Here is a 27,885-nt window from a genome sequence, read left to right as displayed (position 1 = left end):
AGTCGATTATTCTCCTCAAATTCCATTGTGATTGTTCAATTCTTACGACAAATTATATTTTTTGTCGTTTAACATATTGAAGATTTTAGAAATAAAGTTATACGTACATATATAACTGGAAATTTTGCTGTAAACAGTGCTTGTTGTTGAATTACCTACCAAATTGATCGAATTGATTTCTGGATTAAAGTCATTCTTAGTAGCCACGTTGCTAAAATCCGCCATTGCCGTGTGATGTATCACATTCCATGGAAAAGAAAAAGATAATAGGACAGGATCTTTTAACTGAATCAATTTCGAACTGTGCGATGATTCTCTCCGATCGGCATTTATTTTAAATATTACAATAAAATAACGTATCTTTGCAAAGCTCGCTAATTATGAAACTAATATTTCGAAGCATGTTGGAAATAATGGAAATCATCGCGGCGCTGCATCCCAATTACATTGTGTCAGTCATTACGTACACGCATGCTTCTCTACGAATATTTTTCTGGACGGAATTGCATTGAGCTCGTAATGGTGTTTCCTAATTGTGAACATCGTCACGAGATACTTGTAATTCGACTAGAAATCGCAAAACTCTCGGTCGCTCCTTTGCGCTAATTACGTACAGATCTCGCGCAAAGCTATTACAGGCCGAGTCTTCTCGCAATGACAATTTTACGTCGAAATTTTGCCTTCGCGGGGTGAAATCGCATCTCGGGGAAACGCCACATGAGAAACACCGGTGTAATTGACGCATAAATTATGCTATAGACATCGATAAGTTCGTTCTGACAACGCGACGGGGACTTTGCCAGGAAACGTCGCGTCTCATTGTGCAACGACGGGGTTTATCTCTTGTTGATAAATATATCGCGAATTTGATCTGTCAACCATTCGATCGCCGGCTGCAGGCCCTCGCCGGTTAACGCATTCGTCGCCCGTATGTGCCAGGGCTTGTTCTGTATCCGCTCGAGTCCCAGCCCGGCGACCAGTTTCACGGTGGTCAAGGAATCGGGCAGGTCCATCTTGTTCGCCAGAAAAAGAATGGGGATCTTGCGTCCTGAAACATTCACCTCGCTTTCGGTCGTGCCAAAGTCTCCCCCAATTCTGTCCTCTCGTTTTAAACGAGCGCTCATTATCGCTAATTAAATTTTATCACGAGACGTATATGTACATACCTGCCACATCGGGATGCTGCAGAAGCATGTCCAGCTCTTCCTTCACGACAACCAGTCGCAGTTTATCGCTGCTGTCGATTATGAAGATGATCCCGTGGCAATCTTTGTAATAATGCTCCCACAATGATCTATGACGATCGTGGCCCGACATATCGAATGCGGTGAAATTGACATTCTTAACTGAAACAACGGTTTCGGTTTAATTGCATTGAAATAAAAGCAAAGTGCTGATTGTGCTGACATTACGTGGATCACATATATTATATTGTATATATGTATCAATTCGTGAACAATTTTATATTTTTAATATTTCATTCAATTTTCCTACTTTTTATTTTTCATGGGGCTGACGGCAGAATTATTAAAAAATAATGATTATTCTCTCCATGTTAACAAAATAATACAGGTGTTGCTTGATAAGTAAATAATAAGTGAAATAATTTATCATTTGATGAAATTATCCTAATTTGTTGGACGGCATAGATACGGTTAGAACGATTAATCGTTTGATTTTTTAATCATTAATTAACCGGAGCTTGATCGAAGTCGCCTTTAATCACCGATTAGATTAATTGGAGCTCGGTGAAAGCCGCCTTAAGGTATTCCTTTCACGGAGGAGCGTATTTTGTAGGCGCTTAAGCAGAGGGCCTCAGCAAACTTGTATATTGCATTAAACTTATATAAAATCAAGTTATACGTGATTACTATGTTTAATTATAAGAAGAAAGTGAAAATATTATGTGTATTTAGAAATTTTTCATTTTTCGGTAAATTTTACTGTCAGAACAATATGGCAACGCTGCCGGCTTTTCAGGGCGCCGCGTGTAAAATGTGAAGTTGATAACAAAAGTGTCAATGTAAGTGTCACGTTCATTGATCAAAGAATATTGTGACATTTTCTTTTTATCAAAGAGATATTTTATAATAATAATGAGTGATAAGAAACATAAAGTGAGGAGTAATGTGGGCAAAAATAAGGGACACGTTGTGAAAATAAAAGTTGATAATAAACCGTATATGTGATGAACTGAAGTGTGACATGAGCGCACAACTTGCGTTGCCAAACAATTCCTTGAAAGTCGCCATTAAAAATATTCATCTATAAACCACATTTCAAGTCAACTTTTAACATAAATATTTTGTTTAAATATTCGGTGACTCCTGTATTTTTATCGGCACTATCGAAAGTATAGAGTTCAGCGAATATGTGTGTGTGTGTGTGTGTGTGTGTGTGTGTGTAGCGCAGTTAATATTTAATATCTTATGATATTTGATAAACAAATTATTACATTGAAATGTGGAAAATAGACTTTTTCGATAACGTCACATATAAAATATCGAATTTTCAAAGTCATAATTCTTCTTTCTATGTTCGGTAATGTGGTTTAATTTTTTTCTGGCGTAAAGATATGCATTTTAACTTTCTCGTACCAAAAAATCAGTTAATTCTTAAGACTTTGGTGTCATGAAAGGAATACCTTAATAAGGCGTACAGCAGAAACGTCAACGCGCCATCTGAAAGTCGAGATATGAATTCAAAACAATTGGAAACCGTCGAAAGTAATTTTGGCACGTGTTTGTTCGATTTGGTTATTGTTGCAAGCAGTGCAAGTGATCTAATGACCGAAAATGCAGACGCGCAGTTCCTCTAGTAGCGACGACGGAAGTACCGAGCCGGCGAACAAAGGTGCGTGAAACGCTCGTCGAACGAAGATCCTAACCCCCACTGAAGCGAAGGTTTATCCGTCGAACTGAAGAGTAAATCGGTTTTTTTTTTTTTACCGGCTTTTAGGCGCGGAGGCCGCGGAAAAGGAGAGGCTGCTCCGAGAGATACAGGAGCTGAAATGTATTGTCAAACAGTGCGAATGGAGTCTGCAGACGTTGCGCTTTAAGGACGTGGAGGAACGCGTGACCAAAAGATCCTTGCAGAGCCGGGACGTTTCGTCGCAGACGCGAAACAGAGTGCCGAATGTCGAGGTCGATCTGCAGGACGATCTGTACAGATTCGCCGGGTTTCGTTGCGTTAAATTTCGGAGGGACGAGATTATATTTAATTTCACATCGACAAACGAAAAGCAGAAGGACAACACTCACGCGGTGCAGATCTTCATCAAGGATGGAAAGGGCAGTCTGGGAAAATGGGTGATGCCAATGTCAATCGATATAAATTACATACTATCCAAAACGCCTGTCGACCAATTGAAAAATTTAACTGCCTTTATAAAGAACTGCAAGCGCAATGTCGACTGCTACACGGCGCGGCAAGAGCAATTTCTGTCGTTACAGGTATAATTTTGTTTCTTATGAAAATGATTGATATACAGTATAATTTACTTACAAGCTATATACTGCTATAATACTACTAAGTAAATAAACGTTTTTTTTTCTTTAGAATAGTATTTCACATATGAAGCATTGTACTCTACAGTCAGACCTTGGATTCAAGCAAATCAGTTTAGAATTGTATGGTGTACACGATAATGAAAGTGACAGATATATAGACTTGATAATACATTTGCTGTATCATTTCGACAAAGCAAGACCTTACAAAATTGAGGTTAATGCAACGAACAAAAGCAAGTTAAGCGACGATACAAAACAGAGATTAAAGATATGCTTGAAGGAATTTAGAATATCGGACTTACAAACTGCATTCGACAAGATTCTAGATGCAGAGGACAATTCCACGTTTACGTGGACACGGGCAGACGACAGTGAAAGTCTATTGGAATTGAATGTATGGCATTCAAGTATATAAAAATGTTTCTCAGATTTTTGTTTATGATTAAAAAAAGATATTTTATCTGTAATTTTATTTGTAGGATACTAGCAGTTCTGATGAAGAAGACTTCTTAGTTCAGCTGCAATCAGATCGGAAGAGATTGTTGAAAAAGCGTCAGAAAAAGCGTGAATTGCAAAAGAAATGGAATGAAAGGAAAAGGCGAAGACTTGTTAGAAATATTACTGACTCGTCGGAAGATGATCAAGAGGATAGCCACTCAAAAGCGAAAGTATCGCGTACTGAGAGACCACGGCAAATTCCGATAAGAGAGAAGAAAACAGAAAAGGTTACACCTATTTCAAATCGAAAGAAAATTATTAAAAATCCTTCAATAAATCCGCTGGAAGAAACAACGCCAATGCACAAATCTAAAGTTAAATTGAAGCAGACAAAATTAAATTTCGAAACTCACGAGGCTACGAAATCTAATACAAGTAAAATATCTTTGGTTGAATCAAGACTGCATAATAGACCTGATAACAAGCAGTTGACGATTGCCAAACTAATTACCAGCACTCCACTACGTGTCAACGTTAGAAGACTACCCTTATCACCTAGTCTACAGATTAATAATATTACATCTATTGAAACGACCAAGAAAACTGCAAATAAATTAGATGACTCCAAAAATAGCGATCAGCTAGGCAATGAAAAGACTCGGGAAAGCAATAATCGATCATTACGAAGTAGCACAAAGACCACTGGATTGTCGCCGCAAATGAAGAGAAATCAACGCCTTACAAGAAGTATGATAAAAAGTTAGGAAGTAAAAAAAATGTGTATAAGTATATAAAAGTATGAGAGAGGTAACGAGGTATGTTCATTGCAAATAAACCATATATATATATATAAATAAATATACATTTCATATTTATTTTTTTATCACGTCATTCCCCTGTATTGTATCTTATTGTAAAATAAATAGGCAATGCTATATGTGATTTTGAGACTGTGCAGGTGTGCAATAGCGAACGCGTGAAAGTAGCGTTGAAAGCGACGGAATCTCACACTTTGTCGTTCCTCGCTATTTGACTTACATGCGAATTTTTCGACATTAAACCCGACAGTGGGCACTATGTTTATGCAACGGTCATCCTCGCGTTTGAAATTATTTATGACCGTCGACTTACCACTGTTGTTAAGGCCCACTACTAAAACGTTTACTTCTTTTTTCCTAAGACCTAAGAGGTTCGCTAAACGATCGAATAACCCCATTTTCTTTCGGCGCTGTAAGTTTTCCTTTCACATTTATCGGACATCAATAATCATCCCTACCCCCTCCTGCCGTTTGCGTTATCACCAGAATCACCTGCGGTTCCCTGCGCACCTGCGGATTAGAGTAGGGATATCCCCATTTTATCCCCTCTAACGTTTCATCAACGTTCTTTTTAGCTGAACCTCTTGCACGGTTTATCTTTTCTTTTTTTTTTTCACGTTGGAGAGAAAAAGAAAAAAGATGAACCGTGCCAAGAAGTTCAGCTGAAATAGAACAGACCGAACAGACCTCTCCTTTGTTCCAGTCCTCCAATGGAAATGCTTTTGGAAGGATCAAGGGATTTTTGTCTTTCTGCGCATTGCTGCTAGAAGTCAGCAAGCTGAAACTCTGAAAACCACATGTTTCTTCACGTTACGTGTTTATAAAGGCATAAAACGCAGAATTTTTAAATATACAATAATATTACGTTACGACGATTACTTTCGTTGCATATTTTATCGATTTTTGTGCATACGATCAATTTGGACACGATAGATCACGATGGTAAACCTTAATGTGTATCCATAACTCGTTTTTATAGAATGCTAATAGGTTAAGTCATTTCACCTATAGAATAACTAATGTAATTACAGCCAAAGGGGAAAAAGAAAAAGTTTATCGACAAGAAGGATTCTGTAACATTCCACTTGGTTCATCGCTCGCAACAAGATCCATTAGTGGCGGATGAAAAGGCACCACAGAAAGTCCTCGTGCCAGCTGCCGATGCACAAGCAGCGAAAACAAAAAAGAAGTCATCGGACAATGAGAAGCGTCAAGAGGAGCAGCAGAAGTATGGAATCTACTTTGACGACGACTACAATTATTTGCAGCATCTCAGAGATGTCAACACATTGTCAGTGGAATGGGAACGCGTCGAGAACCCTAGTAATTCCAAATGTGACAAGAGTACTCCGAAAATCAACCTGCCATCGTCCGTGTTCGCATCGAATGTCGAGGAGGAAGTCGGTATGCTCAATAAAGCGGCGCCAATTTCCGGGCCACGATTGGATCTCGACCCGGATATAGTTGCTGCGATGGATGAGGATTTTGATTTTGACGATCCCAAAAATCAGCTAGAGGATAATTTCATAGAACTGGCTAACGCTGAAAGTAGCGGCAGTGAGGATTCCGATAGAGAATACGGTAAGTTTATTAAAGTATATTATATTATACGTTTATACCTGATCTGTGTGTAATTTTGCATTTTTAGAATACGAATTGAACGAACCAGGGAATGAACGTGGTGAATCGGATGTCTTATCTGACGGTCACATGGATTTATCCGACGAAGAGGCAGATGAAGTGTGCAGTTTAAATGGGCCTCAATATACTTTTAAAGATGAGGAAACTAAATCAAGGTTTACAGAATACTCTATGAGTAGCAGCGTGATGAGAAGGAATGAACAACTTACATTGCTGGATGACAAATTTGAAAAGGTTTATATTTTTATTGTTTAAAGTATTATGAAAATATGTTGTATGTATTCTTATCTTTTCTGGTTTATTACATAGATGTATGCTGCATACGATGAAAATGAAATTGGTGCTCTAGATTGTGATGAAATAGAAGGATATATCGATCACGATTCGAAATTTATTATGCAATATGCTGACGAATTTGAAAGGAAGCAGAAGGAAGATGTAAGTATGATCTAAGAGTACGATGAAAAATGTACTATTTTCACTTGTATTTGCAGACGGAAAATATCGCGGAACTTATGAAAGGTAGAATGAAGATCGCGGAAAAAGAATATTCGAGCTCAGAAGACGAAGATGCCGAAAAACTTGTTGTCGACGCTCGTGGAAAAGATAAATGGGACTGTGAAAGTATTCTTAGCACATACAGTACCATTTACAATCACCCTAAATTAATTTCGGAACCTCCCAAGGTAAAAAAATATTTAAAAGTTATGTATAAGAATATTATTAATTTGAGTGATAAATATATAAATGTAATTACGTATAATATAGTAATATTAGTCTTATATGTTTGTTTCTCTTTAATAGCGATCAAAGAAAATTGAAATTGATCGAAAATCTGGTATTCCAAAAAATATATTAGGCAATACTGGAAAATTAACAGCTGAAACGTTGGCTCAATTTAATTTGGAAAATAATACGTCAAAGGGCCCACAATCCGTGGCGGAAAGTAGAAAATCTACCTTAAGCATTTTAAGCGTAAGACCCAAAGGGGAAACTACTGATGAGAGAAGAGAAAGAAAAAAGCAGCTCAAAGAATACAGAAAAGTAATTTTATCAAACATTTATTGAGTAGATTTTATTAATTTTATGTGTTACGTAATTTCTGACGATTTTAGGACAGAAGGATAGAGCGAAAGGCGAATACCGAAGCGTTTAAAGAGGAAAAGAAACGCCAAGAGAAGATTCGGTTGAACGACAGGGTAAACGTTCAAGGAACTCGTATAGCGTGAAGTTTTCGGCCAAAGTAATATGCTTTGTGACTGCGTCTTAGACTGCAGATTTAACAACTTCCACTTTATGTGTAAGAGATACGAATTGTTGTATGTTAAAAACATTACGAGAGACAGGTTAAATGTATCTATATTATATATATATTTGATTTAAAAAATTATAATTTTTTAGGAATATATACCTGAATATATATGTGTATAAAAGATCACAATATCGACTCTATATCCTTACCAATTTTCACACTGAAACCTTTTAATTCCATTTTTATTCTATTAGCTAAATCTATTTTTTAGCTTTACGTTCTTAAATCGAACAAGAAGCTGTGAGATAAGGGAACTTCAAGAAGCAATTCCATGTTAACAATTTAAATTTATTCTGAATTTAAATTTCATTTGACCTATCCGATGTCGCGATTCATCGCACCAAAAATTGCCTTATATGACAAATTCCAGGAAGCGAATCGTGCAAAGTTTTCGTGAAACATTTTGAATTTAACGCATAGGCTCTTGAAAGGAGCTGTTAAAAACAGCTCGTGCGAATAGTCACAATCGAGTGATACACTGATACGGAATTACGGAAGGAGCGGGGCCACGTGAGCGGGCACGAGACCCACGAGACACGGAACGGAGCGCCGTCGTTTAAGGCGGGGCAGAGGGCGGAAGCTCCAAAGTCATATGATCGATTCGTGACAGAGTTAGTCGTTCTCCACTCGCAAAGATGGCTAGCCAGACGCAGGGTATTCAGCAGCTTCTGGCTGCGGAGAAGCGCGCCGCCGAGAAGGTCTCGGACGCCAGGAAACGTGAGTGCATTCGTCGCCGAAATATTTCGGGGGGGGAAAGAAAAAAAAATCGCGAGCCCCGCGCGAAGCAAATGCGCCGACTGCGATCACGGTCTCGCGGACTGTGATCTCTCGGTCGCGACGTTGACTCGTTTCGCTCATTTTCTGTGATTAGTGCGTCGTCCAATGAATTCTTAACGATTTTCCCGGGTCCGTGAAACGCACGGTGAAATCGCTTGTAATTGCGCCGTCCAGTAACCCACGAAATTACACTTCACGGTGAGATTAGTCTTGGTTAACCTGCGTCCAATCTGTTTGTGTTACTACTAATCGTGCTCGTTTACGTTTATGCGAATTCAGTCGCCTGAATGCTTAGTTTTGTTTAGCTTTTAGTGAAGTTTTGATTTCTCTTCGAGATTTTGCTTTATCAATAAATATTCTGACTTAACGGTCAGGTTTAGATATCGGTTCATATAACATTGACGTAATAACGTTGAGATAAAATTGAGTCTGAATGTAATATTTTGTGTAAAAGATTTAGAAAAGATCTGGACTGCACTTGCATCACAAGTTATCTTGTACTTTCACAGGTAAGGCACGTCGTCTGAAGCAGGCCAAAGAGGAGGCTCAGGATGAGATTGAGAAATATCGACAGGAACGAGAAAAACAGTTCCGTGATTTTGAAGCCAAAGTAAGTATTATTATTTTATTTCTCTTATATTGAAATTGTTGATATTAGATTTACACCTCATTACTTAAGTCAATCGATGACATAATAATGTTACTCGTAGCACATGGGTTCAAAAGAGGACGTTGCTGCGCGCATCGAGGCAGACACGCGAGTCAAGATAGAAGAAATGAATCAGACCGTTGCCGTGCACAAAAACACGGTAAGTCAATTTAATCGACTCTGTCAATTTAATCGACAAATAAAAGGCAGGTATCTAAGAAAATTATGATATCGACTCTCTGTGTGTAATTTAGGTCATGCTTCAAATTTTGGATTTGGTGTACGATATCAAGCCGGAACTGCACAGTAATTACCACATTGAGGTCTAAGCCACAAGGATTGCTGTAGCTATAGCTATAGTCTAACAGCTATAAACAAGATACGTCTTACGCTATAAAAATACATAAAATATTACCGTTTACCATATCTCAATATGTATTTATCGCTGTTATATCGTATGACATGTTATATTTTATCGGAGAAACCGTATACAATGTAGCTGTAGGCAGTGATACTCAAACTATTAACTAGAATCTTTTTCTCCCGCAGTTGCTACACGACAATAATCGTATTGTTATTATCGCTGAGCTTTTCACCGGCACGTATTCGGACAGTTTGAGAATTGCTGTAACGTAGTTGCATCGTAACAAAGAGAAAAAGACAAAAAAAAAAGTTATGTGGATGTACTCAAGCCGAGTATCGTCAACCCGATGCGTCAAGGCCTAGACGCATCGAGACGACGTATCGGTTGTTAAGTTAGATACGGTTAAGATGATTTAGGGTGGTGGTTACGAGTTGTATGTCGTTTGGTGTACGCCATTAGATGTCATTCCATGATTCTGTCACATCGAGGACGCGCGATTGAGATTTTCCCTACAGCCTCTCGCGGTTCACGGACGCGCTCCCAGTCGACGGTGGACCGCGCGACGATGTAGCGAACATTCAAGCCTCTTATCCTTCAGCGAGAACGTTTAAATTCTCTGTTGATCTTGCGAGATGGGCAGCTTTGCCTTACACGTATATCCTTGTCTCTGTGAGCTGGTTGGTTGTCTGTACAGTATTAAATGTTCAAAATAAAAAAAAAAAGGAAAACCCACAAAATGCTATATTTTTCGCTCTACTAACTGTTATTTTCGGATAGAATTGCACGTATGCTCGATAAACATCGATTTCGTCGGTAAGAGAAGAGCTACGTTTTCACAAGGACACGTGCTAAATTTACAATGCGTATTGTGGAAAGTAGATAAAGATTCTGCCGATGTACTCTGTACGATTATGTAAGAAGTTTCGTTTCCCCGGCGCGTAAAATAATTCTTCTTTCGAATAATTCCACCGAATTTAGCAGTTTCAATTAGCGGAATATTTAAAGAATCGCAAAATATTGAGAGGTTTGTCAAACCTGGATCAATAACCATGTTATCGGTCTTGTCGATTATTGACCGCGCGTGAAAATTTGATGCGGCAATCTTCCCTCGTGATTCGAGCATTTATGCACGCTGCTTTTCAATTCAAGCTAATTCCTCTTTTAGTACAGTAATCGTACGATTGCTACGGATTTCAAATTAATTTCAGGCAATCTGGTAAAATCGTAATAAAATCTGTTATATATAATATTTTCTCGTTATTTTTTTTTTTTATTTTTTATTTTTTTTTTTATTTATAATCGCGCGAAATCAAAGCGATCAAATTGAGTGTTAAATTGAAGTCACAAATTATCGAATTTTACCGATTCCGTTGAACTAACTTCGTATTAGACGATCCGAAATCCGTGTCAGAATTCTGAGAATAAAATTGTCTATTTATAATTCTCTTTAATTCGTAATGCGAATATTTTTGCTGGCGATAAACATGCGTGCGAGAAACGTTTGAAGAAACAATGTATTATGCATTACATATATACATTATGCGGGTCCAAAGTACAAAATAACAAATAGAATTCCACCCTGAAGCCTGACGCGAATTGTAATACAAAACAACGGTTCCAAAGTTCGCGCGTAATGGTAGTGGCGGGGGGATGGGATGGCGGGGGGGGGGCGTCATGCGCGCGCGGCGGGGCGGTGGGGACGATCAGCTGTATGTACGTTAGTCTCCCCCACTCGGTCGCCGCATACCCGACGGTGCCGCTCGCGTGTGCGTGCGTCCGTGTTCCAGTTCCGTCGTAGTATCGGACCGCGGTGCTAGCGCCACTCGATCGAGCGGCCGGAAAGCGATTCGATTTCGCGAACTGACCCGCGGCGCGGCGCGGCGGCGGTGACGAGAGCGGTCGGTCAGTGCGCGTGCCGTGTGCCATTCCGCGCCGAGAAATGGAAGCCGACGAGGCGCGTTTGGCCTCCGGTTACTCCGGTACGAGAGCGAGCACGTTGTTGACGCGGTTGACGTCGCACGTAGTCGTAGCGCCGCGCGAGCCCGCCTCGGTGACAGCTGTGCACGTACGTGGGTTTTGAAGTTTTGTTGTTATGACAAAGAACGTACTACCGCCGGGCACGACCGGTCGCCGACCAGCCGCGTATCCGGAGGAAAAGAGACCGTCGTTATCGTCGTCCCTGTCGTCCCTGCCATTGTCGTTATCGTCCTCGTTGTCACCGTCACCGTCACCTTCGCCTTCGTCGTTCTCGTCGCAAACGTCGTAAACGCGAACGTCGTGAACGCGCGTCGCGACAATAGTGAGAATATTGGTTCTTGTGAGGAGAGTCGCAACTCGCAACTCGCAACGCCGGGCAACGCAACGGCGAGGAATTAGTTCGACGGGGATTCGAAGGTTCGTCGAGGGAGGAGCGACCGCGAAGATGTGGTGCCTCGTCAGCCAGGCCAACTCCGTCATCCTCGAGGTGCAGGTCGACCCGAAGGCCATCGGCCAGGAGTGTCTCGAAAAGGTAAGTGGTATACAGCGTTACGTACAGCGTGAACATAGCGCCGGGCGCGGGCAGTCCGTTTCAAATTTTGTAAAGAACGAACGTTCGCACAAATCGAATTTAACTTGAAAAGTGGAATGGACAGATGTTCCGTTCTGCGATATGAAAGGTAAAACAACGGTACCAAAGGTGACGCATGAGATTTGCGTGTGTAATTTCTGTGTTTCCAACATTAATAACTTGGCCGCGAGTTGATATTCTCGCCAAGTTTACTTGAGATTGGCGGAGAAGTTTTCTTCTATTTTTTCATCTATTTTACGTACCTGAAGTTTAATTCGGCGAAACCTCTCTATTTTCAGAATTAATTGACTCCGCAATTACATCTACGATTTAAGCCCCGGAAAAGACACCAAATTAAATGTACATTACATTACAATACGCTCTATGTATTCTAATATGCGAGGCATTAACTCTTCTATTAGACTCCGATAATTCCTCGGGAAATAAATTATAAACAATATGGAGAATTATCAGTGTCCCAAGGCGAGTATAACGGAAAAGTGTGGCTAATTTTCGCTTATTCTCGCCCGCGCGGCCTCCGTGTTTACGCCGTGCAATATTCGCGCTGGGTAAATCAAATTCGCCGCTATAGACGCAAATGCGAAACGCTTATCTTAACGTGCAAGTTACATATATCGACAATCCATATACGCTTCGTGTTAACGGACTCCAAATTCCCTCCGAGATTATGCCCACGAGGAAATATTTGTCTTCACACATTTGCTTTTTCGGTTCAAGTCGACTGTCTCGGGTCGTCTTGGATCTGACGTCAGTCGTTAATAAATTATACGGTAATTGATTTCATAAGTTTGCGTTTTTAGTTGAAATCGATCATCCTGTATTTCAGATCGAGCGTTAATATAATACAAAATAATGATTTATTCTGATAAAGTACTTGTAATAAATAATTTTATTAGGATAATGATAAATTTTGATAAAATAAAGTAAGATACAGCTATTTTTATCTCGTACGAGGTCACATTTAATTCGGGAGTATTTCGGGAGTCAAAAGTCCCAGAATTACAGAACGTTATATATTAGAAATTTGTCAAGTTTGACCTTGTTTCCTTTTTTGAGAGGAAGGAGAGTCGTATTGTCCCGTTCGTGTAGCATCAAATTACGATTAATCAAAATCCATTGGAGAGAGAAAGAGAGAGAGAGAGAGAGAGAGAGAGAGAGAGAGAGAGAGAGAGAGAGAGAGAGAGAGAGAGAGAGAGAGAGAGAGAGAGAGAGAGAGAGAGAGAGAGAGAGAGAGAGGAGTGTGTGTATTCGAATCGTTCCCCCGTTCTCGTCGACCCTTGAATGATTCATCGTGCAAACTTCTCGCCTGGAGCACTTCCAGGCGCGATTCGGGACAATTGTACGCGTTTTGCAGCTCGAAGAGAGCGTGTCCTCGTGTTGCGCAACAACGCTTCGAAGCGCGACGATACTCATGATTTCATACGAGAACGTAAGTGTGGTGTGCGCGAGGCACAATGACGGGAATGACGACAATCCCCCTCTCGACGACGAAGACCGCCGCGCCGGCCGCCGCGCCGGCTCAAAGATCGGGTTAAAAATTAAATGAGATCGCGATTTTGCGGCGCTACCTGCTCCGTCCTTCGGCATGTAAGATTTGTAAGTCGTCAAATCCTTTCAATGATTTCCGCGAATTCGCGCTCGAGCGTGTCGCGTTGATAGCGATCCCGATCGTCGATCTCTACCGAGGAAAGTTTCGCGTATACCGGCAAAGTTTAGACGCCGCGGGCGTTCTCGGTTTCGATACCAAGAAACTTCTTTCGCTCGCCTCGCGATAGTCGCGATCCGATACCTTTTTTGTCTCTCTTATTACACGGATGCAATCTCGGAGTAATGTCGCGTAATTCGCGGTTGTTTTTATCGATTTGTATCGGTTGTTTTTCGCTCGTTAATCTGGGAAGCTTTGTGTGTGTATACGATTGCATTTTCCAATAAAAATGATTCCTGTCTATCGAGGATGCCGTCGATTAGGCTGAACTCAAACTGGTTTTAAGAAAAATTCAGAAAACGATCCAGTTTGTCCAGCTATGGAAATTTATTGGACGTTGCCTTGTCTCGCAAAAAATGTTTCTGTTCAAAGGTCGATCGTGGGTATATCCATTCTATGTTTACGGAGATTCGCAACGATAAGCGATAAATTTGTTTAAAACTCCTCCAGTCTTGATAACCGACGAAAACAAACGTTACCTTATCTCGAAGCGTTCGGAATAACGCTGATACTGATTCATGCGTTGAGTAACATTTGCACGATATATTAGGAACAAACTAGATTTATTACTCAATTCAGCGTCTATTTCTATAATTTTTGTTTCGACATGTCTAATATCTATACTAGCAGGTATAACAGAGATCTAGACGACGTTTTAGTAAGCGTTTGATTTATTATAAAGACGACCGCGAGACATGTAGCTTGTATCGAGGGGCGTCTTTGTGTTCTTCTTTCCAGGACCCTTAATGGGTTAATGTGCGTTTTGTATTACACGAGAGTTACGAACGTATCTTGGCCTAGGTCCTATAGCTTTCACGTGCGCAACAGACGTCGTGAAGACGCAAGGTCGGCGTGATCTGAAAATCTCGTTTGTCACGGCAGTGTCGTTAAACGGCTCTTCGGGTTTCAGGAAGGAGCTTTGGAAAGGCGCGTTGAAAAGGCTCTTCGAAATGTATTTTTGTAACCTTACACTGCGAAAAGTCTCTCATTGCGCGAGTTTTTTTCGAATTTATTTACCGTGGGTAAGACCTGAAAGACGAGCCATTTATTGTTAGTGCAAAACTCAGGTATATACGGAAAAGCACGAAATATTTAGAGGAAATGCAAATTTTTGTCCGCCGCGTAATCGTATTTTGCGTTAGATTTGTATAGGAGAGTTTTAAATTTTGCTCCATGAGCGGAATTAGATAGCGCTAGCTCGCCCTTCTCTTGGAGACATTGCATTTCTTCTAACCGAGTCCTCATAAAAATATCCTTTCCTTCGCGAAATGCGTCTGATTGTGAGCGTATAAGAGCGTCGCTCGGACGGCAACTCATTTGGTTTCTATTACACACTCATCCTTATGCTCGCTGCATTATCATTCTTATAAGTTGCGCTTGAGACTGTTGCAGCGGGAAGAGAGAGAAAGATGGTAACGGAGGATATCAGAACGATCGTATTCAATTTATCTCCGACCCGGTGTCACCCCGCGACCATCTCCAGGATTTTTCTCCGAGAATCAATTCTCACTTCTTTTTCGTCGGTGCGGTTCTATTTAAAAATGAAACATATACGAGAGAGAGCACACATATAAGAGCTGGGACGTTACAAATAACTCGATGCCTTTCACGATCTACAAGTTGTTATCGACACAAAGAAGGTTGCGTGACCAATATGAAACAGAAAATCTGCATTGGTTTTAATTATCTGTATTGTTCTCAATTATTTGTATATTTATTATTTAAAACTACTTATAAAATATTTTTATTTATACTCGATATTTATAGAAGAGTAATCGTATCGTTTTTGGCATCTTTATTTACGACTTATTGACATTTGTGCTTGGATATCGTAATCTGCTACTCAAAAGTATAATCAATGCGTTTATAACCGATGCCGTTTCGTATTGATAAGCTTGAACATTGTATGATTTATTTTTGTGATGATTTCGTTCTCTGGATTAGATTATTTTGGATTAGCTTATGCCAGTCGCTTATGCCAGTCCTGCTTTCCAGCATCGTGATCCGTGACCCGTCGACCACCGTATACTCGCGTTTATCGTGTACGTGTCGCTCGAAGGAGGAACCGGTTATCATGCGCGTCGAAAATAGCCTCGAAGGTTGGGATGGACCGAAAATAAATCTTCACAGGCTTCTCCGTGTACAGTCGTTCGTTACGCGCTTGTTCTCCTCCGTTCGGAAAGGTACTCTCCTGATACGCAGGTACACACTTCGCGTGATGCGTGATGCGATTCGTCGGGTATTGCAATTAATTGCACGACTCCGTTGCCGTTAACTGTGCTTGCTCAGTCGACTGCTGGATAATTACTGCCCGAATTGTTAATCCACGGTTTGCCATGGAGAACGCGTGCGATTTTAATAAACGCGAAAGGAGTCCCGGGGCGATACGAGTAATTACACGTTACACAAATGGCATGGAACTTTAACTACGCGCGCTCATCAAACGAAATTGCGCCGCCGTGCGCCAAAACTCCCGACATTCTCACAACCTTTGTTGAAGGCTGCAAACTAAACTCGACCAGTGTGCTCTGGGCAAACAAGGATGCAATGGGAGACTTCCGCGGCGTGATGTGTTTACCTCTAATATCAATCCGTATCGTGTGCCGACGACGATTACGATGCGCCCAAGTGGGTCAGGCAGCCTAACTAGGTCGCAATTTCACTGACCATCGCGTTATTAGGTTCTCTACCTGCAAGATTCTCGTACGTACGCGTTTCCCGCGCGCAATCAGCAAATATCGCGGCTCCGATCACGTTACGTTGCTTACGACATAAGATGCAAGCTCAAGTTTTTTTTTATTGTGCCAAGCGCATTTGTTATGTAACTAAGAAGATCGCGCGCTTGTGTGTAATAAATATGTTTTATGGGACATCCCTTTGTTATTAATGGTGAATTGAGGATTGTGTGTGTGTGTGTGGGCGACTTCCTTTTTCTTTCCGAATTCTATCTCACTACTGGACAGAAAAATTTGTCTTCGATCAATACCATTCTTACCGTTTCATACGATACGTTCGTTCCATCCTATTCAAGCAGTTTCTTAGATTACTGTACATATTCATATATGTATGTTATATATGAAGGCTTTTATATCGCCTTGTGCTGGAGCTTCCCTATTGCGATATCGACAATACTCTGCTTTCGTTATATCGATTTCATCGCAAATACCCGTGTCGCGCGGAGCATATGAAGCATGCATCGACTCAGAAAGAAACCTGCGCGATCGCGAGACGACGGTTGAAATTTTCCCATCGGCTTATAGGCAGCGGCGCGTCGTCGCGCCGCTATGGAAATTAGGTCGAAATTGGCCGGAATTCAATCCGGGAATTCAATTTGCTGTCGTCTTTGTGCCCCGCGGAGTCAATCCGATCGACGCGCGCGCGTGTACGGTAGACGTTTTCGAGATCTAATTTGCGTTTACCAAGAGCCTATTTTCCGCTCTGTTCGCGTCATGCGCGAGATGAACGGTAAAAGGAGCGGGCGAACATCTAAACTCTCCTGCCAGTCTCTCGTGCACGACACAGGATCGCGCGCGTTCTCTCTCTCTCTCTCTCTCTCTCTCTCTCTCTCTCTTTCTTTGTACGTGACAAAGCGAGACACGCATTCCCTTACGTTCGATTTGTTACAGTCCCAACTGACATCGCGGAGAATCCCGCTTTCGTCTGATCATATTTGACTGACAGTCACTCCATTGATTCGCGTTAATTCCTCTCTCAATCGGTCAAAATTTACGTTCAATTACAGACAAAATGTAATGATACAATGCGAAAATTTATCATAACTTTAATCGATGATTATAACTATATCGACCGTCACCGATTCGATAATTTAATTTTTGTCGCATTGATGGTTAGATCGTATCGAATGAAAATTATTAATGCGTTTTGCAATGATAATAAATCACATGTGTTCGACTTGGCGAAGAATTATCTTAAATCGCCAGTTATGCGATCTGTGTGTGTATACACAACGCACGTTTTATCGTCAAATAATCATAAATTAACATGTCAAAATTATGGAATATTAAAAATTATGCTAGAATTAATTTAAAGTTAAGTAAAAGGCAGATACGTCAAATACGATTACGTATTTGTTTATTAGCGCACATATATTTTTTATAATAAATAACTAGGATATTATAAAGCGCGCGCCCTTTTTGTTCTTGAGCATTATGTATTTTTAAAGCGAATAAGAAAGGAGGACGCGCGCGCTAATTTCTACAGTTGATTTTATCGGCTACAGTGGGCAGGTGTATATGTCATCGAATCATAATAATATGATCTTCTGCCGAATCTGCATTCAATATCGTGCGATTTGAATATCCGACGGTGGAGATACACGTGCGCGTTTGCATACATTCATATTTGAAATCCAGGCATCCGTAGCTAGAATATTAAAGGCCGCTTCTGGCTTTTATTTTCTTATTATTCATAAAAATCGCGAGAAACTTTGTAACTTATTGTTAGAAATGTGAAATCCTTTAAAATGTCTTACAAAAAGGTTGAAGGCACTATATTTGAATATTTTTATTTAGCAAAGTTATCTCTATAAACGTTATCTACCATTGAACGTACAATGCAAAATTCTGGTAACAATAATTTATTTTAATGATAGTACACTGAAAAGAAATGGTTATAGATCCAAGAAAATATTTTTACTTAATTTAAGTATGTGAAAAAATACTATGTGAAAAAATATTTTCTTGGATTTAACCATTTTTTTTCAGTGTACAACGTTGAGTGCGATGCGCACACCGGTCGCGAGTACCTCAAACGGTGGGCACTTGTCATATGTTATAATAATGGATTGTATTGTTCATGCGCTTCGGATTTCAACCTTTCTCGGAGGCACTCTACGTTTGATTTATAATATATATGCAATAAATATACGATAAGTAAGCGTTAGTGACTCGGCGAACCTAAAGCGATCGGTATATTGGTTTGGCGGCTGTTTATAGAGCGACTGAACTCGCCGCTCTCTTTCTCTCTCTCGGATACCGTGGGTTCGGCGATTTCCCCCCGGTTCGACAATTCGCACACGATGCCCACGCGTGATCGGGCCGTGCGGCATCAGCCGCTACAAGAATCTACATACACGTTATTTATCTAGAAATTTATTTATCGATGGTTTCACAATTTATGGCATTTTCAAGTAAATGTCATAATATATTGATACACACGTAAACATGTTTTGACATAAAAGAAGTTATTACTTTATACATTATTATATTTCTCCTATCTCATGTTTATTTTTACTATCTTCAACGTTATGTAAAAGTTTACGAGTACATGATCACAGTAGTAATGTCATTAATCTCGTTTCACATTTCATAGTACTTAAAAATATATTCGTACTCCCATAAATTTTTATTTGGGGAATAAATAAAAAAACGAACTTTTATATCACGTGAGATAATGAACCATTTCAAGCTGTTAATACGTTTTTTATTTTTACGAGCTTGGACAGAGCGTCCGGAGGCAACTCAGCACTGTTTATTATCAATGTTACACTTTCCCATAAAGCTCCTTGACTTAAAGGACTCGGGTGGTCTGGGAGATAACAGCTTGAGCGAGTCGGGTCCGAATTTCAGTCTTTTATGGACTTTCCCAAGTGTCTTGTTTTCCTGTCTTTCGGAAAAATAACCTGAGCTCTGCTCAAGAGAGATATTAAACTTGGATGCCATGATACTGTATAACGTATCTTGAATCTACCGCGCTTTCTTTCACTTTGTATCGGGGAAGCAAACCGAAGGAATTCGTGTACAAATTCTTAATCAGCGATTTTCCATCCGAAAGAGACTTCGAATCCCTGCAATGAACACGCGCCGCGAAGAATTTAAATATTTTTCCGAGCTCCATTCGAAGTCACTTTGGCAACCCGCGGAAAATGGACGATATCCGATCGCGCCAAGACCTTTTCGTATGCGTAAGAGAATCCTCTCGCCCGTGGCACATGAAATTTTATGACGCCATTCGGTTCGTGCGATTGGCCGATTCTGATTTCCACCGCCGGAAGCATCTGCTGTCCGTCGTATTTTTTTCTATTCTTTTTCGTCATGCGATAAATTGACGAAATGACTGTTTCGGAAGCCCGTTCGATCGCATGACTAAATCGATATCGCTGCGAGAGAGTTTGACATTGTCGCTCGTAAAAATGGAGTGATTAAAGAAATGCCGTGTTAGATCGTTAAAACTCTTGACGAATTTCGTGGAGTTCGCGAGTTGCCGCAAAGGACGTTACCAGCGGAATAAAACTTCGCGAAACGAGTGAAACTCGAAATTATACGATTACGTTTACCACCGAGCGCAGTGCCAATAAATGGGTGAAATGCAGTGAACGTGTTCCGTAGAATTCTACTAACTTTACAGTCGTCTATATTTTCTCTTTCACCTGGATCACAATCTTAAACTTTTTGCACTGCTCGCGTATTTGCGAGAGTACCGCCACGCACGCGAAGTATAATGCCGTCTTTATTCTAGATACGATTCTTCCGGCGCTCTTTTTATGGATCTTTCCGAATGGCATAAATCGTGAACACCCGTATAAATAATGAAACGTGCCTAAGTATCGCGTTTTACAATGTAGTATTTTCCGTTATACTCGCCTTATTGGGACACTCCAGACTGATAATTAATTCTCCATATTGTTTATAATTTATTTCCTGAACGATCGTGTCCGAGGAATTATCGGAGTCTAATAGAAGAATTAATTCCTCGCATATTAAAATATATAGAGCGTATTGTAACGTAATGTACATTTAATTTGGTGCATGTCTTTTCTGGGGCTTAAATCGTAGATGTAATTGCGGAGTCAATTAATTCTGAAAATAGAGGGGTTTCGCCAAATTAAACTTCAGGTACGTAAAATACTAGACGAAGATAGAAGAAAACTTCTCCGCCAATCTCAAGTAAACTTGGCGAGAATTTCAACTCGCGGCCAAGTTATTAATGTTGGAAACACAGAAATTACACGCAAATCTCATGCATCATCTTTGGTACCGTTGTTTTACCTTCCATATATCGCAGAATGGAACATTTGTCGTTTCACTTTCCAAGTATATACCGATACTTTTGTTATATCTTCTAAAAGTACAGGGCTGGCATTATAATTTTTTCCCCTCAAAGGAGAATTGAAATTCAATTAACTCTTCGTTCCCGGAAGATCGCCGCGAAGTCCGCGATTTACCTTTTTCTCGTGGCACCGAGACTGTACGCGTCCCGGCAACTTTATCGCACTTTTGCAATCAGTTTCTACGGCGCGTCTGGCGTAAAGTAAAAGTCTTACGATCAACAACTTCCGAGGAGGATCGCCATCGCGATTCTCTCTCCCCTGGTTGCGGCCGTCCGGCGGCGGGCTCTCTTGCCAGCAAAAGATAAAAGTTAATCTCGCGAAATAACGTGGGTATGCAAATACGCGGAGAATAGGGTGGACGACGGTCTCTCTTTCTCTCTTCTTCTCTTTTTTTTTTTCTCTCTTGTCGTGTATGTTCTTTCCTCGGACGGTTTCTTGGCGCGGTTGAAAATCTTCGCGGCAGCACGGCGTCGAACCGCAGTTTTCGTTTAAAATGTACTTAAATGACAGCATTAATATTTGCCCTAAGTGCTTCGTTTCCGTTTCGTACAGAGCTACATCCTATCGGTGCGAAGCGCGTGCATGCAACCGCGAGATTGTTATTAGGAACACGTGTGCGCATATGTGCATACGAAAGAGAGAGAAAGAGAGAGAGGCGAGCGTGCGGGACGGCACTTGGATTAAATCGCGTAAATTTTAATTGTGCCGGTCTATAATGCTGCCAGAACGGCAGTTATAGAGCATTACGGAGCTAGCTGAAGCTAGACTGCCGGAGAATATTTTCCCCGTGGGACGGATTCGTTACTCTTTCTCCCCGTATATTTAACTACACGCAGAAAATTACAAATCAACGATGTATAAGAAATATTGTTTCTGATATCATTGTTCTGTATTTAAAATGGAAATCTACTGTAAAAACGTATATTTGATTTCTTTTATACTCGAAAATGGTGCGTCACAGTTTGTGCCTTATGGGGAAGTCGTTTTCCTTTCTTTTCTCTCGTCGCGTGACTTTGCTCTCGTCCTGTTGCAAGTGTTGCAACACCTGCCCGAACGGCGGGTTGATTTCGATTTCCGGATGTGCCACCGGCCACTGTAAATCCTCGTCCATATCTCGCTCACTGATCCGGCTTGCGTGCTCTCCCCTTATCTCGCGCGACGCTGCCGAAGTCGTTAGCGAAGCCGCGCCGTGTCTCGTTACCGAAACCCCAAAGGGGGTCGGAAGTTTAATTAGGCGTACGGACGACATCCGATCTTCTTCTCGCGCTCGGCGGAAATGCCATTTAACTTGAGCCATTTTCGAATTTCACGTGGAACCACCATCGCCGTCGCAGTCGCGCCTCGCGTTGTTTTCGGGCACGCGCTGAAAAGCCGCCGCCGTGCCGTCGGTGTCATAGGAATCTCATTACGCTACTTAATTGCGTTCCGTGGAAATTCTTCTGCCGGCGAATGGGAGCTTTCTCTATGCTCCGGCGCAACGCGACTTTCTATTTCTACCTGTTCCGTGGGGTGGCTATGGCTGGATGTGGAGCAAAGACGCTGCTTTTCGATCTCACCCATATTTCCTCGATGATGTAACTCTGTTCGTCAGCTTTATTCGAATGTCAAGGATGGATAAAACTATAAGTACTAAGAGCGAAAGGAACAGTCTCGCCACGATTACAAGTATTCTCGCATGATTCAAAAGGACGTGAATGCTCGTAATACACGAAACTTTTAATGTGTCTCGCTTGTTGCGTATACTTTTTTCTCGCTCCGAATATATTCTTGGAAGCAGTTTCTTTTTTAAATTCCTGGATAAATAATACTGAAAATCCTCTACTAGCTTTACCTCCTTTAAAAATTATCTTGTTTAAATTAAAACTTTCAAATTTTTCGAAATTTACCGATAAAAAGTTAAACATTTAGACTCGAGAAATGTAAATATTGTCAAATGTGCTCGAAGAAAAAAAATATGAAAGACCTTCGAGAGACAAATTATATTTCGCAAATTATTTGTCGCTTAATCAGCCGCGAGAGATAATGAAGTTGTCGAACTATATCAGGTCATTTAAGGTATCCTGTAATTACTTTTTGAATAGGATAGACGTTATATATTTTTTCTAGGTCTCGGAACTTTGTGATCTAAGTGAATGTTAAAAGAACTATGCTGGCTTTCTAGGAAATTTGCTCGATACGTAATTCAATGTAAGCGGCGGTTAGCAACTCCTCGGGGGTTGAGCGCAATTTCCGTTTATCGCGCACAGTTTTTAATCGCTTTACTAGCACATAAACCGTCAGCGTTACGCATATATTTCTCAGTGAGTTTTCGCCAAGTCCTTCTCTTGACATCTCGTACCTCTCGACATACTGAAGTAGACTCGCGTGTATCTTGAAGAAAATTTACGCGATTTACTACTCTCTACAAACAACATCAATCTCTCTAACTGATCCAATAAATTGCACCTCGTCTAAATGTAAAATTGATCTTTGCGATACGTCACGATACATTATTTACACAACTCTACGCTTTCAAAGTTCCTCGCGTTTGATTTTCGAAAACAGCGCAGTATCAGGGTCACTTGACTGAATAATTATTTCGCGAAAACATTGCGCGTACGACTTGCCTTTTTCCCCCTTCACTTTGGATGATTAACTAAAGACGTTCTCTCGAAAAGGATAACGTATAAATTCGGCCGATGACTCTGCCTTCATAACCCGTACGCGATAAGTTTATGCAACGCGCGAGTTTTCGTCGAGTCTCAAGCGTCGTCAGGTGCTGCGACAACGGTGTATCTAATTAATAGGATTAATTAAGAACTTTACGCTGACTCTCGGGCAAGTCCTGGGGTAACTTCGCGACGATTTTTCTTTAACCTCGTCCCTGACGACTCTGCGCGTACGCAATTACGTTACGTGGGTTAGCTGCGTGCTCGTCCTTGCATACGTATACCAGTGCAACTGTGACGAGAAATTCGCGAACTGAATTCTAAATGAGGGCGAGAATATATTTGCACGAAACTCTCATGAGATTATGTGGGAATAATATTTTTGTAGATATCTTTCTCTCTCTCTCTCTCTCTCTCTCTTTCTTTCTCTCTTTATTTTTATGTTCCTATACATTTTCTTTTCTTTATTAAAGTAAGGTTGTATTTAATATAGACCATGTGCAAATTTAGGTAGATTGTAAAGTAAGATCGTTGCTCAAAGATTGTAAACAAGTTCTCTTGAAGGCGCATATAATAAATGATGTCGCGATACTTTCCTCTTCAACGATCGGATAGCAAATTGCTCGTTCGCTCCGCGTCTCGCACGGCGTCTCTGTCTGTTGATCGCGCATTCACGGAGCAGTTCTCGACTGCTATATAACATCGTTAAGGTCCACCATCCGTATAATTGGACCATGGCAGCAATTTTGCAGTCGTAAAGAAATTAAGACGCCGTCTGCTTGACGAGGACGTGTTTACGCGCGACCGAGTCTCAAAGGTAATCGACGCCGTGGAAAACGGGGGAAGCGGAAAAACGGAGGATCACGTTCGTCGTCCTCGTCGTCGTCGTTGTCGTTGGAGGTGCTCGATCTGGCACCAGGGTTGTTCATCACCGAGGCGCCCGACGCCCCTTAAATGCCTCCTCCGTGGGTTTTAAAACTTTTAGCGACGGTCGTATCCGCGCTCCGGAACTACCTCATCGATTGTTTTATGGCCATTGCGGTCCCGCGAGATTTGTTTCCGCCGTCATCTTCCGTGAAGCGTCCCTTTGCCCCTCGCTTCACTCATTCTCCCGGGGGATTTTCCATCCGAGAAAAAAATACCGTGTAGCCGAGAATCCATCGTGACCCTCTTCACCGATATCCGATTCGAAATTGAAAACAGGCACGAGGGGCCTCCTTCCCTGCTCACAGGTTTCTACGGTAGGATTCAACCACCCCTTTAATTTCCCATATTGTCGCTCAATCCGCTTGGGATAGAAAGATGGTGGTAAAGCTTGTATGTAATGAATTAAGGATAAACAACGGTATGCCTTTTCTATTGGAGTCGCGAACGTAACGGTTTGGGCGATATCGCGCGGTAAAAATAGAAATACAAATATCCCGTAGTACAAAAATAGAATTTGCAACGAATGAAAAGATAAATACGTATCATCGCGGACAGATATTTCGTGCTTCACGTAAGTAGTTCTTTAATTTAATTTGGTTTAATTTAACTTAGCACATTTGAAGTTTTCCAGCTTTAAAAGTCCGAACTTTAAGTAACCCGTTGTCCCAGTTTCGAGATATCAATATGTTAGACGCCCGCGTTGCGACGCAGTGCGCGACATTCGTGTGCGCTATATGCAAATGAGGAAGCTGAATGGAGAGCGCATCGTGATACATTGTGTTGGTGATATCTCGTATACTTGCGCACATAGGGACAAAAAGGCGCCTCTTGATATCGTTAGATACCAAGCGAGCTCCCGCGAAACGCCGCGTTTTGTTGCATCTTTTATCGACTGCAATTACGCGTCCCTCCCCGGCTGGACAATCAGATTCTCATTTTCGTCGACCTTATTAAATAACGAGCTTCCCGTTTTCTCTCTACCCAAGGCTTTTATTATGCCTGATATCTTCATTTCCGCGCCGTTTTATATTGTCTTCCGCGATGGCTTCGCCGCGCGATAAACGCAGACGACGTTTATTTTTTCCGAGAGGATTTACGCGAAAGGATGCGATTAGGTTCGCGATTTCACGATACTTACGGTTATCAAAGTGAGGCATACGTCTTGCTCACTCGGATGTAACGTACGTACGGGAAATAATATATTTTACATTATATTCGTGTTACATTTCACGCGTATAATATACAATGCGACGTAGTCACCTTTTTATTATGCCTCGAGCTATTTGCTTCGGAGCAATTTTATTTTATTGATTCCGCACATGGTACTCGTGACGGATCTGAGAGGTATAGCTCTACCAAAAGAATTGATATCTCGTGCGAAGCATGTTTCCAATAACCCGCTGAAAACAGACACACGGTAGCGGTACGTTCAATATAATGTCTCTTGTGCCCTGTATATTAGATATCGTCGTCGCTAGTTTTCGCTTCGGTTCCCGTTATGCCGGGGTTAAACACGATACATCCCTTCGTTCTCCCCTCGGCTTTCGTGAGTGGCGGACGGGTAAAGAAGCGGCCGAGTAACAAAGCCTCTTTGCAACTCACTGGCGTTCACCGCGCTGAATAAAGCAATATCTCGGGGTTTCTCCAGTCCCGGGCGTTCTGCGCGCGAACAAGGGCCTGTTATTACATCGGGAAATTGCTGGACTGTTCCGTATTTCTCCTTTTCCCGCTCTGCGCGTCAACCGGGACGGACTACCATCTCCCGTTTTCCAAAGTTCATTTCGCGCTCCGTCCGGCCACTTCGCGTTAGCACACGCATGGAAAAGCCATCAGCCTGCGCCGTTCCTCTCTTTCTCTCCTATCCACTTCTCTGTCCTGATCGCGGTTCCCATTGTCTCATCACGCACGAGTTGTCGCGAGATAGATGGATCGGCATTATCGCGCGAAACGAGATCTCGCGGGTTGGTTCGATGATTGTTTTTTAACCATCTCTTGTAACAATCGCGTAATCGCTTCGCTTCGCGTCGTGGCTTCTTCCCCGCCGTGTCGTTTTCATCTCGTTGCCAGTGGCTGATGCTCGGTCGTTGAAAGCGTTTTTTTTCTCGGTTGATTGAAACCGCTAAATCGATTATCGCGCGTCACGCGGAGATGACTACGCGATGTTAACAACGAGCAGTCTGCGTTATCGTGCGATCGGGTTTTTTGTCACGGCTCAAGGAAATAAATCGACGAGAGGATAAACGTGGTAAAAATATGTTACGATAAGCGAACGGATATAGAAAACCACATTGAAAATACAGATTAATAATCGATTAATATTTTATAAACGATATCGTTTATACTGCTTAACGCCATGACTGACGTTACAGCCGCGGTGCAGCGGTTTACATCGTTAACCACTCTCTCAATTTTGAACGTGGTTACGGAAGTTGCCGATGCGAAACTTCGCCCGCAATTGACAGATTAATTAGTGACGTACGTAATCAAGCCTGAACTCAATCTAATTGATGACTGTAACCCGCTATATAATCGCCGGTATCGCCAATTAAATTTTCGCATACGTTACGAATCAATATTGCTAAATTGGCGTAACGTGTGGCGGCGCGATACCGCAAAATCAGAATGTGTTATTTTGCGCCACCGCCGGATTTGCGATCGAGTTCTTTCGTTCCCTCCGTTTGTTCCCATCGTCAATCACGACAAGCGATTGTACGACGTATGATTACGTCGTTAGGCGCGGTGGCGTGTAATAAAGCTCTTCGCCGAATGCGATTGAATGTCATTAGGACAGCCAAATGGCCTGTCATTACTACGCGATGTTCTGCACGTGAATTTACGAACATCGCTCGTCGAAATGGGAGATCGTAGGTGCGGATGAAATGGAAGCATCTCGCGTCGACTTTCTAATCGTCAATTAAGGAAAATACGCGAAAGAAAAGTCGCGTTTACGCTGGAATGATATTCGCGAAAACGTTCGCCCGTTCTTACCTCGAGTTTCACCGTAATTAAGGAAAAGCCATGGTGGGGGATTGATCGCGAGGTAACCGTTGACTCATCGATAAGTGCACCATTACGCGCGAAATTGCTCGAGAAAGTTTCGACAGTGGCGTAACTAGAGTCGGCCTCTGTGAGCACAACGTTTCTATTTTACCGCAGAAAGAAATCAAAGGCGAAAGTGTATTAATTAATGTTTGGATAGATTACGAAAAAATGGACTAGATATAATACTATATAATACTTTCTAATTTTTTAACTTTTTACTTGGTATTTTTTGAGTGAGAGATAAGCGTCGTCAATTTTTGGTAAAAGGAAACTGTTATATATTATATCTAACAAATTTTGAATAGTCAACCAAATACCGACACCGTCTTGTCGTCGTAGAACGCGGTTGCGAGAAAATTCAGAAAGTCTCGTCGCGCGATGGATAGCTTGACGTTTTGTAAAGTTGGAATTATAGTA

General features: G+C 41.4%; 5 protein-coding genes across 7 annotated transcripts in view; 4 read left to right on the top strand and 1 right to left on the bottom strand.

Annotated features, from left to right (window-relative positions):
- Positions 1 to 690: 690 nt before the first annotated feature.
- On the bottom strand, positions 691 to 5,560 carry Arl6 (ADP ribosylation factor-like 6). 2 transcript variants are annotated; one of them, XM_077419921.1, is made up of 4 exons: positions 5,453 to 5,560; positions 4,986 to 5,275; positions 1,167 to 1,346; positions 691 to 1,048 (listed from the first exon to the last, which is right to left on the bottom strand). In XM_077419921.1, the coding sequence occupies exons 2-4, from the start codon at positions 5,161 to 5,163 to the stop codon at positions 837 to 839; spliced, it is 570 nt and encodes a 189-aa protein (XP_077276047.1). In that variant the 5' UTR covers positions 5,164 to 5,275; positions 5,453 to 5,560; the 3' UTR covers positions 691 to 836. The 2 variants fall into 2 exon arrangements, with proteins under 2 accessions (XP_077276047.1, XP_077276048.1); XM_077419922.1 differs by having other exon boundaries at positions 5,079 to 5,275; positions 5,453 to 5,559.
- LOC143904923 (uncharacterized) lies at positions 1,884 to 4,820 on the top strand. Its single transcript, XM_077419919.1, has 4 exons — positions 1,884 to 2,853; positions 2,959 to 3,452; positions 3,559 to 3,903; positions 3,989 to 4,820. Exons 1-4 carry the CDS (start codon positions 2,796 to 2,798, stop codon positions 4,709 to 4,711), a joined length of 1,620 nt encoding a protein of 539 aa, XP_077276045.1. The 5' UTR covers positions 1,884 to 2,795; the 3' UTR covers positions 4,712 to 4,820.
- Ltv1 (LTV1 ribosome biogenesis factor) lies at positions 5,472 to 7,722 on the top strand. The gene is made up of 7 exons (XM_077419920.1): positions 5,472 to 5,707; positions 5,797 to 6,346; positions 6,414 to 6,640; positions 6,716 to 6,844; positions 6,901 to 7,092; positions 7,211 to 7,450; positions 7,522 to 7,722. Exons 1-7 carry the CDS (start codon positions 5,705 to 5,707, stop codon positions 7,633 to 7,635), a joined length of 1,455 nt encoding a protein of 484 aa, XP_077276046.1. The 5' UTR covers positions 5,472 to 5,704; the 3' UTR covers positions 7,636 to 7,722.
- Positions 7,723 to 8,275: 553 nt separating this feature from the next.
- On the top strand, positions 8,276 to 10,230 carry Vha13 (V-type proton ATPase subunit Vha13). The gene is made up of 4 exons (XM_077419923.1): positions 8,276 to 8,435; positions 9,005 to 9,105; positions 9,206 to 9,304; positions 9,399 to 10,230. Exons 1-4 carry the CDS (start codon positions 8,354 to 8,356, stop codon positions 9,471 to 9,473), a joined length of 357 nt encoding a protein of 118 aa, XP_077276049.1. The 5' UTR covers positions 8,276 to 8,353; the 3' UTR covers positions 9,474 to 10,230.
- A 1,030-nt stretch (positions 10,231 to 11,260) lies between these two features.
- Positions 11,261 to 27,885, top strand: part of Dnr1 (E3 ubiquitin-protein ligase defense repressor 1) — a 151,121-nt gene continuing 134,496 nt past the window's right edge. Inside the window, exon 1 of one of the 2 annotated variants that reach the window (XM_077419929.1) lies at positions 11,261 to 12,017. In XM_077419929.1, the coding sequence (XP_077276055.1) occupies positions 11,931 to 12,017 (87 nt within the window). In that variant the 5' untranslated portion in view covers positions 11,261 to 11,930. The remainder of the gene's footprint in view (positions 12,018 to 27,885) is intronic. The other variant, XM_077419930.1, reaches the window with a different exon arrangement.

Source organism: Temnothorax americanus, unplaced genomic scaffold (assembly GCF_048541705.1).
Source record: "Temnothorax americanus isolate GAGA-0224 unplaced genomic scaffold, ASM4854170v1 Scaffold6, whole genome shotgun sequence".
In the NCBI taxonomy this organism is placed as follows: Eukaryota; Metazoa; Arthropoda; class Insecta; order Hymenoptera; family Formicidae; genus Temnothorax; species Temnothorax americanus.
Note: the sequence above shows the minus strand (reverse complement) of the source record. Positions and strands in the feature narration are given on the sequence as shown.